Source organism: Mandrillus leucophaeus, unplaced genomic scaffold (genome assembly GCF_000951045.1).
Source record: "Mandrillus leucophaeus isolate KB7577 unplaced genomic scaffold, Mleu.le_1.0 Scaffold608, whole genome shotgun sequence".
Taxonomy (NCBI): Eukaryota; Metazoa; Chordata; class Mammalia; order Primates; family Cercopithecidae; genus Mandrillus; species Mandrillus leucophaeus.
In genome coordinates, this window is record NW_012106564.1 from 158,897 (window position 1) to 173,913 (window position 15,017).

The window sequence follows — 15,017 nt, forward strand, 5'->3', positions numbered from 1 at the left end:
TCCCGAGTAGCTGGGATTGCAGGTGCCTGCCACCACACCTGGCTAATTTTTGTATTTTTAGTAGAGATGGGGTTTCACCATGTTGGCCAGGCTGGTCTCAAACTCCTGACCTCAAGTGATCCACCTGCCTCAGCCTCCCTAAGTGCCAGGATTACAGGTGTGAGCCACTGCACCTGGCCAGGAGTAGCACTTTTAAATTTGTTCAAGAACTATTCTTTTGTATTCACAACTTGACTCTTTGCAGCAAGCAGTCTTGCTTTCAGCCTGTCTCAGCTTTCAACATGCTTTCCACACTAAGTTTAGTAAGCTTTAGTTCTTTTCTTTCTTTTTTTTTTTTTTTTTTAAGACAAGGACTTGCTCTCTTTCCCAGGCAAACAGAGGTGGCACAATCCTAGCTCTCTGCAGCCTTGAACTCCTGGGGTCAAGTGATGCTCCACTCTCAGCTTCCCAAGTAGCTTGGACTACAGGCATGTACTGCCATGGCTGGATGGCTCGTTAATTATGTTTTGTAGAGATGGAGTCTTGCCATGTTGCCCAGGCTGGCCTCAGTCTCCTGACCTCAAGTGATTGTCCCACCTTGACCTCCCAAAGTGCTGGGATTGCAGGTGTGAGCCACCACACCCGGCCATTTCTAGCTTTTGATTTAAAGTGGGAGACTTGTGACTCTTCCTTTCACGTGAATATTTAGAGGCCATGGTAGCGCTATTAATTGGCATAATTTCAATATTGCTGTGTCTCAGGGGATAGGGAGGAGACCTGAGGGGAGAGAGAGAGGTAGGGGAATGGTTGGTAGGTGAAGCAGTCAGAACACACACAACGTTTGTTAATTAAGTTCAATGTCTCATGTGTGCGTGGTTTGTGGTGCTTCAAAGCAATTACAGTTGTGCCATCAAAGATCACTGATTACAGATCATCATAATAGATAAAATAATAATGAAAAGATTGAAATATTTTGAGAATTACAAAAATGTGACACAGAGACACAAAGTGAGCACATGGTGTTGGAAAAATCATGCTGATTGATGTGTTCTGCTCAAGGTTGCCACAAACCTTGCATTTGTAAAAAAACACAGTATCTGTGAGGTGCAGTAAAGTGAAGCACAATAAAATGAGGTGTGCTTGTACTCTGGCCCTTTCTGTATATTGTTTCTTACAAACAAAATATAAGTAAAGTATTGCTAGTGGCATATCGATAACAGTCAACCGGGCATCTAATAAAGAGGAGTTAGGAAAACTTTAAAATTACATAAAAAGAACTTTAAAAAGTCACAATAATATGACTTGGGCCAGTGAATTCTGGGCTGAATATCAATATTGAAGGCATTATTGTAGTGTGGCAAAGTAATGTTCATAATAATGACTGGCCAGCAAAGTAAAGATTGCACTAATTTTATACCAAATGTACTTCTTTATATATCAAATATACATCTTCTGTTTAAGAAGATGTCAGGCTTATATAGTGCATTTGATATAAAACTCACCAATTTAAGGTCTGGAGACTTAAAAATACACTCCAGGCTAGATGCAGTGGCTCACACCTGTAATCTCAGAATTTTGGGAGGCTGAAGTGAGAGGATTGCTTGAGCCCAGGAGTTTGAAACCAGCCTGGGCAACATAATGAGACATTGTCACCACAGAAGATAAAAAAGTAAGCTGGGTGTGGTGGCTTGTGCTTATAGTCTGAGCTACTTAAGAGGCTGAGGTGGGAGGATTACTCGAGCCGGGAGGTGGAGGCTGCAGTGAGCTGTGATTGTGTAACTGCGTTCCAGTCTGAGCAACAGAGTGAGATCCTGTCTCAAAAAAGGAAAACCAACTAAACAAAAACTTTAATTTTCTAAACATTTAAATGTATTGACTCTTTTCCTGATGCTATTATATATTAGCATATATGTTATCACCATTATATGTGCTGTTTCAGTTATGGAATCTTTCATTACCAGAGATGCAGTCTGAATGATGTCTTGTTGAATTTGTCATTTGTCATTTCCCAATTGCAAGTGTGTAAATTACTTATCAAAGATCTTTCTGTTAAATGAGAAGAACAAAGATTTCTTGATTTGTAGTAAGCTGTGTTTTTAATAATTTCTGGAAAAGGAAAGAAAGCATTTTTTAGAGAAGAATTTGTTAAAATTTTAAGCCCCTCAATGGCATCCATTAGTATAATTAAAGACATTGTAGTGACAGACTAATCTATGCTGTAAGTGATAAGAAACGAGTGCTTCTAGAAACAAAAAGATTGTGTTTTTCTAAATTTTTAAGTATTTATGGGTTAATTTCGAGGGTGGTATAGTTCAAACAGCTTTCTTGTGCTAAGATGACAATGATTGAAAATTCAGCTTCCTGGAATACATTTTTTTTTAACTGAAAACTTCTCAGTACAGTACAGTGTTTGTTATTCTATGTGACAGGATACCCAGAGTTATATTGACGAATGTCCTGGGAACGGAGTTAGGAAGAAAATACATAAGGACCCCACCTGTAACCGAGGGAAGTTTGAGTGATACAGACAACTTGCAATCAGAGCAACTTTCTTCATCATCTGATGGCAGCCTAGAATCTTATCAAAGTCTAAACCCTCACAAGAGCTGTTATTTATCTGAAAGGTATGTTTAGTGATAACTTTACTCAAAATAATTATATTTATTTTGATATATCCTTCCCTGTTCTGTTTCACAGATACATTATTGCTAAATGTGAGGTAAATGTGCTCTGATAGTTGGTATTGTTTTTCTCCCATGGTGGTTGGAATGGCTATTGGAACCAACAGTCCATGGCTAATAATGTGTTTCAGAAGCACTGGTCACCATACTTGTGTTTTGGAAAAATGAATACAGACACTTAATGAAAATCTGGTAACCTATTTCAGTATCCCAGTTTGTCTGGTGTCATTGAAATCCATTCCTCTGACATTAGTGTATTCCCTTCTCTTTTTCTGTTCTATTTGTCCATCTATCCATCTACCCATTCAGTCTTGTCTGTTATTTTTTTTTATTTTTTTAATTTTTTTGACGTGGAGTCTCGTTCTGTCACCCAGGTTGGAGTGCAGTGGCGCGATCTTGGCTCACTGCAACCTCTGCCTCCCGGGTTCAAGCGATTCTCCTACCTCAGTCTCCCAGGTAGCTGGGACGACAGGCACGTGCCACCATGCCCAGCTAATTTTTTATATTTTTTTAGTAGAGACAGGGTTTCACCATGTTAGCCAGGATGGTCTCGATCTCCTGACCTTGTGATCTGCCTCCTTCGGGCTCCCAAAGTGCTGGGATTACAGGCATGAGCCACTACACCCGGCCTTGTCCGTTATTTTTATATTCAGACTCTAGAATTTTAACTAGTACTTAGTGCTCAGTAAATATTTTTTGAATGAATGACTGAACACATTCCTTAAAAAATGGTCTGAGATTTTCCATTAACAAATGGAAAAGCTGAATTCCATTGACAAACGTAGCTTGTTGTACCAATAAGAGAAATGCAGATCTTAAGCTGCCTTTGTTTTAAGCTCTAGGAGAGGATTGTGTGTGGACTAGAAATAAGAAAACATCTGTGGCACAAAGCTAGGGATGGTCAGTTAGTAAATTCTGTTAGATTTATAAACTTCCATTTGCCACAAGCTTCTGAAGCTTCTCTTTTTATTTTCTGTGTTCAGCCTGTAGGATATTTTTATATAAATGAAAAGTTGATTATCTTAATTTTTTCCCCCCGAACTGTCCAAAGCTAACTTCTGGTTTGTATTTCTATTGTAAATCTAATTACATTAAATAGTACTTATAGTTGCCTTTTTAAAGATCTGCAACAAATTTTATTATTTTAAACTCTTTATTTTCTATGAATTATTGAATTTTTCTTCTTTTGGAAAATATTTTTTATTTTCACCTAGGTTCTACTTAGTGAATTAGTAATGACAATTTTAACTTTATACTTTATTAGGTCTCTAAGTTTTCCTCCCAAAATGAGAATTTCAGTGGCATTATTCAGTTACTAAATTTAATGTGTAATTGGGGAAATTAGTAATGTATCTATCAAGTGGCTCATGCCTATAATCCTAGCCCTTTGGGAGGCTGAGGCAGGAGGATCACTTGAGGCCAGGAGTTCAAGACCAGCCTAGGCAGGATAGTGAGATCTTGTTTCTGCTAAAAATGAAAAAAATGAGCCAGGTGTGATGGTGCATACTTGTAGTCTCAGCTACTTGGGAGACTGAGGTGGGAGGATCGCTTGAGCCCAGGAGTTCAAGATTGCAGTGAGCTGTGATTGCCACTGCATTCTAGCCTGGGTGACAGGGCAAGACCCTGTCTCAAAAACAACAACAGCCAGGCAGAGTGGCCTACACCTGTAATCCCAGCACTTTGGGAGGTGAAGGTGGGTGAATCACCTGAGGTCAGGAGTTCGAGACCAGCCTGACCAACATGGTGAAACCTTGTCTCCACTGAAAATACAAAATTAGCTGAGTGTGGTGGCAGGGACCTGTAATCCTTGCCTCCACCTGGGAGGCGGAGGTTGCAGTGAGCTGAGACCTCCCCATTGCACTCCAGCCTGGGCAACGAATGAAATTTTGTCTCAAAAAATACACAAAAAACCAATAACAACAACAACAACAACAACAACAACAACAACAAAAGTATCTATCCACGCTGCAGTATAGCTGTTTGTTTCCACCTCCTCTGCTATACCATGAGCTCCTCGAGGAGAAGAGGTATTGTGTCTTATTTGCATATACTTAGTACTTAGCTCAATGTATACTAAATTTTTTGCACTTGAGTTAATGCTTATGTCATTTAATGTAAGCTTCAGTTTTCTGAGTTGTGAAAAGAGAAGTAATTTTGAATGCCCTATCTACCTCACAAAAATGTTCTTTTCCTTTTCTTTTAAATCTCACTTCTGATAATTCTTTGTGCCCATAAAATATTATAAATAAAATAAATGGAAATATTATTGAAGGTACTTTCTGTTGGAGATGAAGTTGTGATGATTGAGCTTTAAGTCAAATGATGAGAAAAAAAAAAAAGATTAAAAGAAAACTCAAGATGTACCATTGCCATGGAACTCAGATGACGTCAGTGCACATTTATGCTGTAAAAGTCACACTTTTGAAGATTGTATGAAACAATCAAATTGTAATCTGTACACTTTTGCCTTAATGCCATTCTGGGGCTAAGGTTTAATAATATTAATAGGTATAATATTTCCGGTCATTCCCCAAAACTATTCAGTGGGAACACTAGCTGTCCTTTAAATCCTTTCTAAATAGATGTGAAATTTCCAGGTGGTTTTGATGTGGACTTTGAAATTTCATTCTCTTGGTGACAATTTTATTTGATTCGTGTATTTGGAATAAGCATAAACTTTGGACCCAGACATCTGGATTAAGATATTAGCTATACTGCTAATACACTGACTTACCTTGGGCAAGTTTCTTACCCTGTCTTTAAAACAGGGATAATACACACCTTATTGGGTTAGTGTGCAGATTTAACGAGATGATCCATGTAAAGTCCCAAGTATAATGCCAGGAAGTTAGTAGGTGATTATTAAAAGTTAGTCATTATTTTTGTGTCTCTCTTATTGGTACTGATATCAAAAGTACTATTAAAGGATATTACTATAGTTGATGTTACTGAAATATTATACAATGAGGGTGCCAACATGTGTTCCTGAGTCCACTGTTGTCATCACCATTGCTGCCAAAGCAATTGTTACAGCTTTGTTAGCCTCCCCATTTAGTTTAATAAATACTGAACTCCTTAAACCAAGCTTTAGTTCTTTCTTCCCTTAAGGTGAATTTGTTAATCTTAACCCTAAGATCATATGGAATTAAAAAAGAGCCCAAATAGCTAAAGCAGTCCTGAGTGAAAAGAATAAAACTGGAGGCATTACACTACCTGACTTCAAAATATATTACAAGACTATAGTAACCAAAACAGCATGGTATAAAAACAGACCCATATACCAATGGAACAGAACAGAGAACCTATAAATAAATCCATGTATTTACAGCCAGCTGATTTTCATCAAAAGGTACCAAGAACATACACTGGGGAAAGGACACCCTCTTCCGTAGTGATCCTGGGAAAATATGCAGAAGAGTGAAACTAGACCCCTGTATCTCACCACATATAAAAATCTACCCAAGATGGATTAAATTACTTTAAATGTAAGACCTGAAACTATAAAACTACTGGAAGAAAACATAGGGGACATGCTTCTGGACATTGGTCTAGGCAAAGATTTTATGACTAAGACCTCAAAAGCACAGGCAACAACAAAAAACACATAAATGAGACTATATTAAGCCGAATGGCTTCTGCACAGCTAAAGAGCCAACCCATCAACAGAGTAAAGAGACAGCTTCCATAATGGGAGAAAATGTTTGTAAACTATTCATCCAAGAAGGGACTGATACCCAGAATATATGAGGAATCCAAACAACTCAACAGTAAAAATAAACAAATAATCCCACTAAAAAGTGTGCAAGTGACATAAAAAGACGTTTCTCAAAAGAAGACATACAAATGGCAAACAGGTATGTGAACAGTGCTCAGCATTGCTAATTATAAGGGAAAAGCAAATCAGAACTGCAATGAGATATCATCTTACCTCAGCTAGAATGGCCGTTAGAAAGACAAAGAATAGCAGATGCTGGCAAGGATGTGGAGAAAAGGAAACTCATACACTCTTGGTGGGAATGTAAATTGGTGTAACTATTATCGAAAGCAGTATAGAGATTTCTCTGAAAACTGAAATAGATTAAAAAAATAGAAACAAAAACAAACAAACAACCCCCCCCCAACAAATTTAAAAAAGAAACATAAAAATAGAACCGCTGTACAATCCAGTAGTCCTGCCACTGGTATTTATCTAAAGGAAAGGAAGTCAATATACCGAAGAAATACATGCACCTACCATGTTTTTTTTTTGCAGTACATTCACCATAGCAAATATACAGAATCAACCTAAGTGTCCATCAGTGGATAATGAAAATATGGTGTCTGTATACACAATGGAATACCATTCAGCCATAAAAAAGAATGAAATCCTGTCATATGCAGCAACATGGATGGAACTAGAGGTCATTACATGAAATAAGACAGGCACGGAAAGATGAAGATTGGATGTTCTCTCTTACATGTGAGAACTTAAATAAGTTGATCTCATAGAGGCAGAGAGTAGAATTACAAGCCCTAGAGGCTGGGAAGTGTATGTGTGGTTGGGGGCAATGGAGAGAATTTGGTTAATGGCTACTATATAGTTAGATAGAAATAATATGTTTTAATACTCAGTGGCAGAGTAGGGTGACTGTAGTGCATTGTATATTTCAAAATAGCTAGAAGAGAGGAATTGAAATGTTCCCAACACATGGAAATGATAAATACTTGAGGTGATGGATACCCCATATAATTTGACTTGATCATTACACATTCTGTGCATGTACCAAATACCACATGTACCCATGAGAATGAGTTGTTATAAACCTGTTTGTCCTGTTTAGTCTTTTTGCACACTCCTGCTTCCTCTTACACTTTTCTACCATGCTGTGAAGAACAGGAAGCCCTCACTAGAAGCTGCCAGATGTAGCCACCCAGTCTTGAACTTTTCAGCTTGATTAGCTGTGAGCTAAATAAATTTCTGTTCATTATATTGTATTACCTGGTCTCAGGTGTTCAGTTACAGCAATACGAAACAGACTAAGACATTTATATTTCCCTAATTAGTGAAGTTGAGCATTTTTTCATGTCTGTTGGGCATTTGTATATCTTCTTTTAATAAATGTCTATTCATTCTGTTAAACATTTTTAAAATTGGATTATTTGTTTGCTTTTTATAGAGTTGAGTTTCCTTACATATTTTAGATATGTATGTATCCCTAGTGAGATGTATGATTTGTGACTGTCTCCCAATCTATAGGTTGTCTCTCCACTCTGAAAATGATTTCATTGGTTGTACAGAAGCTTTTAATTTTGATGTAATCCTTTTTGTCTGTTTTTTTGCTTTTGTTCCCTGTGCTTTTTGGGTGAGATCTAAAAAATCATTGCTCAGACCAATGTCATATAGTTATTCCCGTTTTCTTTTGGAAGTTTTACATTTTCAGGTCTTATGGTTAAATTTTTAACCCATTTTGAGTAGATTTTTGTATATGGTGAAAATAGGGGTATAGTTTCATTCTTCTGCATATGGATATCTAGTTTTCCTAGCAACATTTATTGAAGAGGGTATCCTTTTGTAGTATATGTTCTTGGTGCCTTTGTTGAAAGTCAATTGGCTCTAAATATGGGGATTTATTTCTAGGTTTTCTGTTCTGTTCCATTGGTCTGTGTATTTGTTTTTTAAAGAGATGGGGTCTTGCTTTGTCATCCAGACTGTAGTGCAGTCCACAATCATAGTTCACTGTACCCTTGAACTCCTGACTTCAAGCCATCCTCCCTCCTCAGCCTCTTGAATAGCTGGGACTACAGATTTGTACCACCACACCCAACTGTTTTTATACCAATATCATGCTGTTTTGGTTACTATAGCTTTGTAATATATTTTGAAGTCAGGTAGTGTGGTGCCTTCGGCATTGTTCTTTTTGCTCAGTATTGCTTTGGTTATTTGGTATCTTTTGTGGTTCCATACGACTTTTTGGATTGGGTTTTCTACTTCTAGGAAGAATATCATTGGCATTTTGATTGGGATTGCATTTTATTTGTAGATTCTTTTGGGAAGTATGGTCATTTTAACACTATTAGTTCTAATCCATGAGCTTGGGATATCTTTCCATTTGTTTATGTCCTCTTTAATTTCTTTCATTGGTGTTTTGTAATTTCCAATTTAGAGATCTTTCAACTCTTTGGTTAAATTTATTCATAGGTATTTTATTCCATAGCTATTCTAAGTGGAATTACTTTATTTTTTTCCCAGCTAGTTCATTGTTGGTATATGCTACTGATTTTTCTATGTTGATTCAGTGTCCTCAATTTTAATGAATTTATTAGTTATAAGAGTTTTTGGATGGAGTCTTTAGGTTTTTCTATATGTATGGTCATGTCATCTGGAAAGAGGGATAATTTGACTACCTCTTTTCTAATTTGGATGCCCTCTATTTCTTTCTCTTACCTAATTGCTCTGGATAGGACTTCTAGGACTACAGTGGTGAAGGTGGGCATCTTTGTCTTGTTCCAGTTCTTTGAGGAAAGGCTTCCAGATTTTATTCAATTAGTATAATTTGGCTGTAGATTTGTCATATAGGGCCTTAATCATGTTTCAGTATGTTACTTCTGTGCCTATTTTTTGAGAGTTTTTATCATGAGGGGATATTGAATATTATCAAATGCTTTTTCTGCATCTACTGCGGTGATCACATGGTTTTTGCCCTTCATTCTAATATGAGGTACCATATTTATTGATTTGTGTGTGTTGAACCATCCTTGCATCCCTGAGATAAATCTCACTTGATCATAGTGCATTATCTTTTTGATGTGTGGTTGGATTCTGTTTGCTAGTATTCTGTTGAGGATTTTTGCATCTATGTTGCTCATATTGGCCTGAACTTTTTTCTCTCATGTCCTTGTGTAGTTTTGTTATCAGTGTAGTGCTGGCCTTGTAGAATGAGTTAGATAAAGTTTCCTCCTCTTAAGTTGTTTGGAATGGTTTGAGAAGAATTGGTGTTAGTTCCTCTTTATAAGATTGATAGAATTCAGCAATAAAACCGTCCAGTCCTGGGCTTTTCTTTGTTGATAGACCTTTTATTACTGCTTTGATCTTGTTGCTTGTTACTGGTATGTTCAGGTTTTCTCTTTCTTCCTGATTTAATCTTGTAGGTTTTATGTCTCCAGGAATTTTTCAGTTTCCTTGAGATTTTCCAATTTGCTGACGTACACTTGTTCATAATACCCTCTACTTATTGTTTGTATTTCTGTGGTATCAGTTTTAATGCCTCCTTTTGTTGTTGTTGTTTTCTGATTGTATTTATTTTGGTGTTCTTTTTTTTTTTTTTTAAATCTTGGTTGGTATAGCCAGTGATTTTTGTTTGTCTTTAAAACACAATTTTTCATTATGTTGATCCTTTTAATTTTTCTTCCTCTATTTCATTTAATTCTTCTATGACTTTATTATCTTTTTGTTTCTACTAATTTTGGGTTTAGTTTGTTATTGCTTTTCTAGTTTTTTGAGATGCATCATTTGGTTGTTTATTTGAAATCTTTCTACTTTTTGATTTAGGTGTTTACTGCTATAAATTTCCGTCTTAGTACTGCTTTTGCTGGATCCCATATGTTATGGTATGCTGTATTTCTGTGTTTTTGTTTGTTTTAATACTTGTTAAATTTCTTTTTTATGTTTTTTCCCCGTGATCTGGTGGTTCTTCAGGAGCATGTTGTTTAAGTTCCATGTACAGTTTCTAAAGTTTCTTTGTTACTGATTTCTAGGTTTATTCCATTGCAGTCTGAGAAGATAGTTGATATGATATTGATTTTTAAAAAGGTATTGAGATTTGTTTTGTGTCTTAACATATGGTCTATCCTAGAGAATGCTCCATATGCTGATGAGAAGAATGTGTATTCTCCAGCCATGGATGAAGTGTTTTGTAAATGTCTGTTAGGCCCATTTGATCAATAGTGTAGATTAAGTCCGATGCTTTTTTGTTCAATTTCTGTCTTGATGATCTGTCCACTGTTGAGAGTAGGGGGTTGAAATCTCCCATTATTTTTGTATTGGAGTCTATCTCTTCTTTTAGATCTGATAATATTTGCTTTATATTTCTGTGTTTTCTGATATTAAGTGCATGTATATTTGGAATTATATCCTCATTGTCAGTTTATCCCTTTATCATTATATAATGATGTTGTCTCTTTTTATAGTTTTTGACTTAAAGTCTACAAATGGAAACCAAAAGCATGATTTAAAATCTGCAGATGGAAACTGAAAGCAGACTTAAAGTTTGATGTATGCATAGCTACTCTTGCATGCTTTTGGTTTCCATTTGTGTGGAATTTTTTTTTTTTTGGTCAATGTATATGTTTACAGGTGATGTGAGTAGGGAGCATACAGTTGGGTCATATATCAGTTGGGTCATTTAAAAAAATGAATTCTTTCTGATTTTTTTTTCTTTTTTTTGAGACAGAATCTCTCTCTGTTGCCTAGGCTGGAGTGCAGTGGCACAATCTTGACTCACTGCAGCCTCCGCCTCCCAGGTTCAAGCAGTTCTTCTGTCTCAATCTCCCAAGTAGCTGGGACTACAGGTGCCCACCACCACACCTGGCTAATTTTTGTATTTTTAGTAGAGATGGTATTTCACCATATTGGTCAGGCTGGTCTCTAACTCCTGACCTCAGGTGATCCACCCACCTCAGCCTCCCAAAGTGCTGAGATTACAGGCATGAGCCACTGTGCCCGGCTCATATATTTCAAGTTGGGAATTTAATTCTTTTACATTCAGGCTATTATTAATAGATGAGTACTTAACTCCTGCATTTTGTAAATTGTTTTCTAGGTGTTTTGTATATCCTTTTTTTCTTTCTTCCACTTTTATCATCTATCACTTCAGTTTGGTGGTTTTCTGTAGTGACAGTGTTCAGCTCCTTTGTCATTTTCATTTGTGTATCTGTTCAACAGTTTTGTATTTTTGGGTATGTTCATTATTTTAGATAGTGTCGTTTTGCTTCTGGGTGTAGGATTCTCTTAAGCATTTAACGTAAGTAGGGCCTGTCTAGTGGTGAAGAGTTCCCTCAGCTTTTGCTTGTCTGGGAAAAACTCTTACTCATTTATGAAGGATAACTTTGCTAGGTATGGTATCCTTGGCTGGCAGTTTTTTTTTTTCTTTTAGTACTTTGAATATATCATCTCATTCTCTTCTGGCCTGCATGTTTTCTGTGGAGAAATCTGCTCTTTGTTTGATGGAGATTCTCTTTTAAGTGTCTAGACATGTTTCTTTTGCTGTTCTTAGAATTTTCTTGTTGTCTCTGACTTGGTAGTTTGACCATGATGTGCTGTGGAGAAGACCTTTTTGTATTGTATCTATTTGAGGATCTCTGTATTTCCTGTGTCTGTATGTCTAAATCTCTTGCTAGGTTTGAAGGCTGAGTTAGGAGGATTGCTTGAGCCCAGGAGTTCAAGGCTGCAGTGAGCTAGGGATGCACCACTTTAGAGTGCTAGACTCCAAGCAAGCTGGCCTTAGATACCTGTGGTGGTGGTGGCAGGCTGGATGTGTTGGTCCTTGGACCCCCAGGCTTCTAACAGTTGTACTAGTGGTGGCAGGTCCTGGTGGGCCAGTTCTTGGGCCTTCAGGTGGGCTTGCTCAGGTGTCATGGTGGCAGTGGTGGTTCATAGACTTTTGTGATATGTGAGTGGTGCTGGTGATGGTAGTAGGTGTGACTGGTCAATCCTTATTCCTTAAGCACTGCACAAGTGGGTGCCTGTGGTGGCTGGGCTAGCCAGTCCCCGAACTTCCAGGAGGCATATGCAGGAACTGCCAGCAGGCTGGGTGGGCCTATCCCTAGGCTCCCATACACTGCATGTCAGGTAGGCTTGTACTTAGTCCCCCAGAAGCCATGTGCAGGAGCCATCGGTGGTGTGCTCCCTAGTTGATCCCTAGTCCCCCTGACAATACATGTGCTCATTGGCAGTGATGGCAGTGGGTAAGATGGACTTGTCCTCTAGCCCTCCAGATGGTGTGTGCAGATGGTTACAGATGGGGCAGGTTGATTTTCAGGCTCCCAGAAAAAATATGGGGGTAATGACTTATGCAGTGGCTGGCAGGAAGTGCCTGTCCTCATGCTCCCTGATGGAGTGCACAGGCAGTGGCTGTGGCAACCCGGGTGTGTCATTTCCCAGACCTCTGGATGGCACACTGTGGTGCTGGCAGTGGTGGTCATGATGGCTGTTTGGGCACCAGCAGTGGTGGGCAGGGAAGGCTAATCCCCAGCTCCAAGAATGATGTATGTGGGTGCCACCAGCAGAAGTTGTGAGGGGGCAGATTTCTAGTCAGGCTCCCCAGTGGTGTGTGCAAGGCTCTGGCCATAATGGGTGGGTTGGGTTAATCCTTAGACAGGTTGACGGTGCACTTGGGTACCAGCAGTGGTATTGGTGGGTGGGGTAGGCCTGTTTTCAAGCCCCAGAATGGCTCATGCTGGCTGTGATGTTGGTGGGTGGCATAGGCCTATTGTCAGGCCTCTCAATGGTATGTGCTGCTACTGGTGGTAGTTGGTGTGGTGGGTTGATTTTTTTTTATCACTGGACAGCACATTCATGTGCTAACGGTGGCAGTGAGCAGGGCTGACCTACTCTTATGCTCTCTGATTGTGTATGTGGGCACTGGCTGCATTGGGTAGGGCTGGTTGCTTCCCAGGTCCCTGAACCATGCACTCAGGCCCTGGTGATGGTGGCAATGGTTAGGGAAGGCATGTACTCAGTCCCCTGTATGGTGCACATGGGTGCCAGCAACAGCAGTTGCTGGGGTCCATTGATTCCCAGGCTCCCAGATGATGTACTTGGGGGCCAGCATTGGTGGTGATGGCAGGGCTTGCCCATTTTTATGCCCCTGTGTGGCATATGCTAGTGCCTGCAGCAGGTAGGAGACACTTATTCTGGGGGCCTGGGATGTCAGCTGGGAAGGCTGGTTCCCAGACCCTCTGAAGATGTGTGCAGATGTTGTAGCAGCTCTGCCCCTGGAGGGAGCTGGGTTGCTGTTAGTGCCTAGGCAGGCACCTCTTAGGCTCTGGGAGAACATGGTTTGACTCCTTTTGTCCTGGGGGCAGCCTTCCTGGTGCATTGCACTACTTGTTTTCTGGCATGCAGGATACTGCCTGGGCTAGAGTGCCGGGAATCTGGCCACACTACTGGTGGTCCAGCCAACCTTGCAATGTTGCAGCCTTCTGGGTGGATTTGGGGAATGTCAGCAGGCCTTCAGGGATGTGGAAATAGAGGGACTCTTGGGCCTCAGGGCATGACGTAGTCTGTTGGTAGCTAGGCTCTCAAAATGGTGCTGTGTTGCAGCTGCTTGAGTCTCAGGGGATATGTGGGATGCAGCATGATCTCTCCCTATTGAACAGTGCAGTTGTGTGGACTCCAGGCAGCCCCCATATTAGTCTCAGATCCCGCCAGGGCCAAGAGGCTCTCCTTTACCTTGGATTGCAAGAGTCTTCAGTGGAACATGAACTTCTGGAGATTTTTTGCTTACCTTTTCCCCACAGCAAGGAGTCTGTCCTGGCTCTGAGTGCATCTTAGCCAAGCCAGCTGCTTCATTTCCCTCTTTTTCTGTGCCTCATAGATTCTCTGTCAGTTCTCTGCTGAATTACAGTGTTATTTTTAGGAGCTCTATTTGATAGGTGGTTATTTAACAGTTGTTTTGGTCCTTAGTTGTGGAGGAGTTAAGTGCCAGATACCTCTAGTCGGTCTCTTGAAGCCCCCTCATTAATTTTTTTATCCATGTATTCTTGTAGTTCACTGAAGTTCTTTAAGAGGATTGTTCTGTATTTCCTATCTGTCCTTTCACAGGTCTTTCTTCAAGGTCCTGTTGTTAGGGCCTTTGCTCATTTTATTTTGGAGGTGTCATGATATCCTGATTTTTCTGATTCTTGTTTCCTTGTGTTGTTGTCTGCCCATTTGAGGAGAGCCAGCTTTTTTAGTTTTTACAGTTTTGGCAGAGGTGGACCTTCACCATTTAGTCTGGCCTATAATTCTGGATGTGTCAGCTGGTAATGATCCTTGGTAGGCAGAGTTTGCTGTTGGGTTCTCTAGCCGCTGCCTTTGCTCTGAGTTTGGGTAGGTCAACTGACTGGGCTTTGCTATCGACTGAGACCACGGGAAGAGCTCTGCAATTCATTTGAGCTCTGGATGGTAGTGCAATTGTCTTAGATGGAGAGGGTCACATGATGTATTCTCTGGCTGTGTGATTCTGCTATTTGAGTTCAGCAGTTGGATGGAGTTGCACGAGAGGCCCTAAGTTTAGGTGGAGTTGCCCATTGGATGGATAGGACCAGCTGCTTTGCTAAGTAAAAATGCATGGTTGACATTAGACTCTGCCTGTGTGGGGCCTTGGTGTGGGCTTTGAA

General features: G+C 39.6%; 1 protein-coding gene across 2 annotated transcripts in view; it reads left to right on the forward strand.

Moving 5' to 3' along the window:
- SENP7 (SUMO1/sentrin specific peptidase 7) overlaps window positions 1-15,017 on the forward strand; it is a 200,810-nt gene that overhangs the window by 124,000 nt on the left and 61,793 nt on the right. For both annotated transcript variants that reach the window (XM_011999888.1, XM_011999889.1), the window contains one exon: window positions 2,409-2,603. In XM_011999888.1, the coding sequence (XP_011855278.1) occupies window positions 2,409-2,603 (195 nt within the window). The remainder of the gene's footprint in view (window positions 1-2,408; window positions 2,604-15,017) is intronic.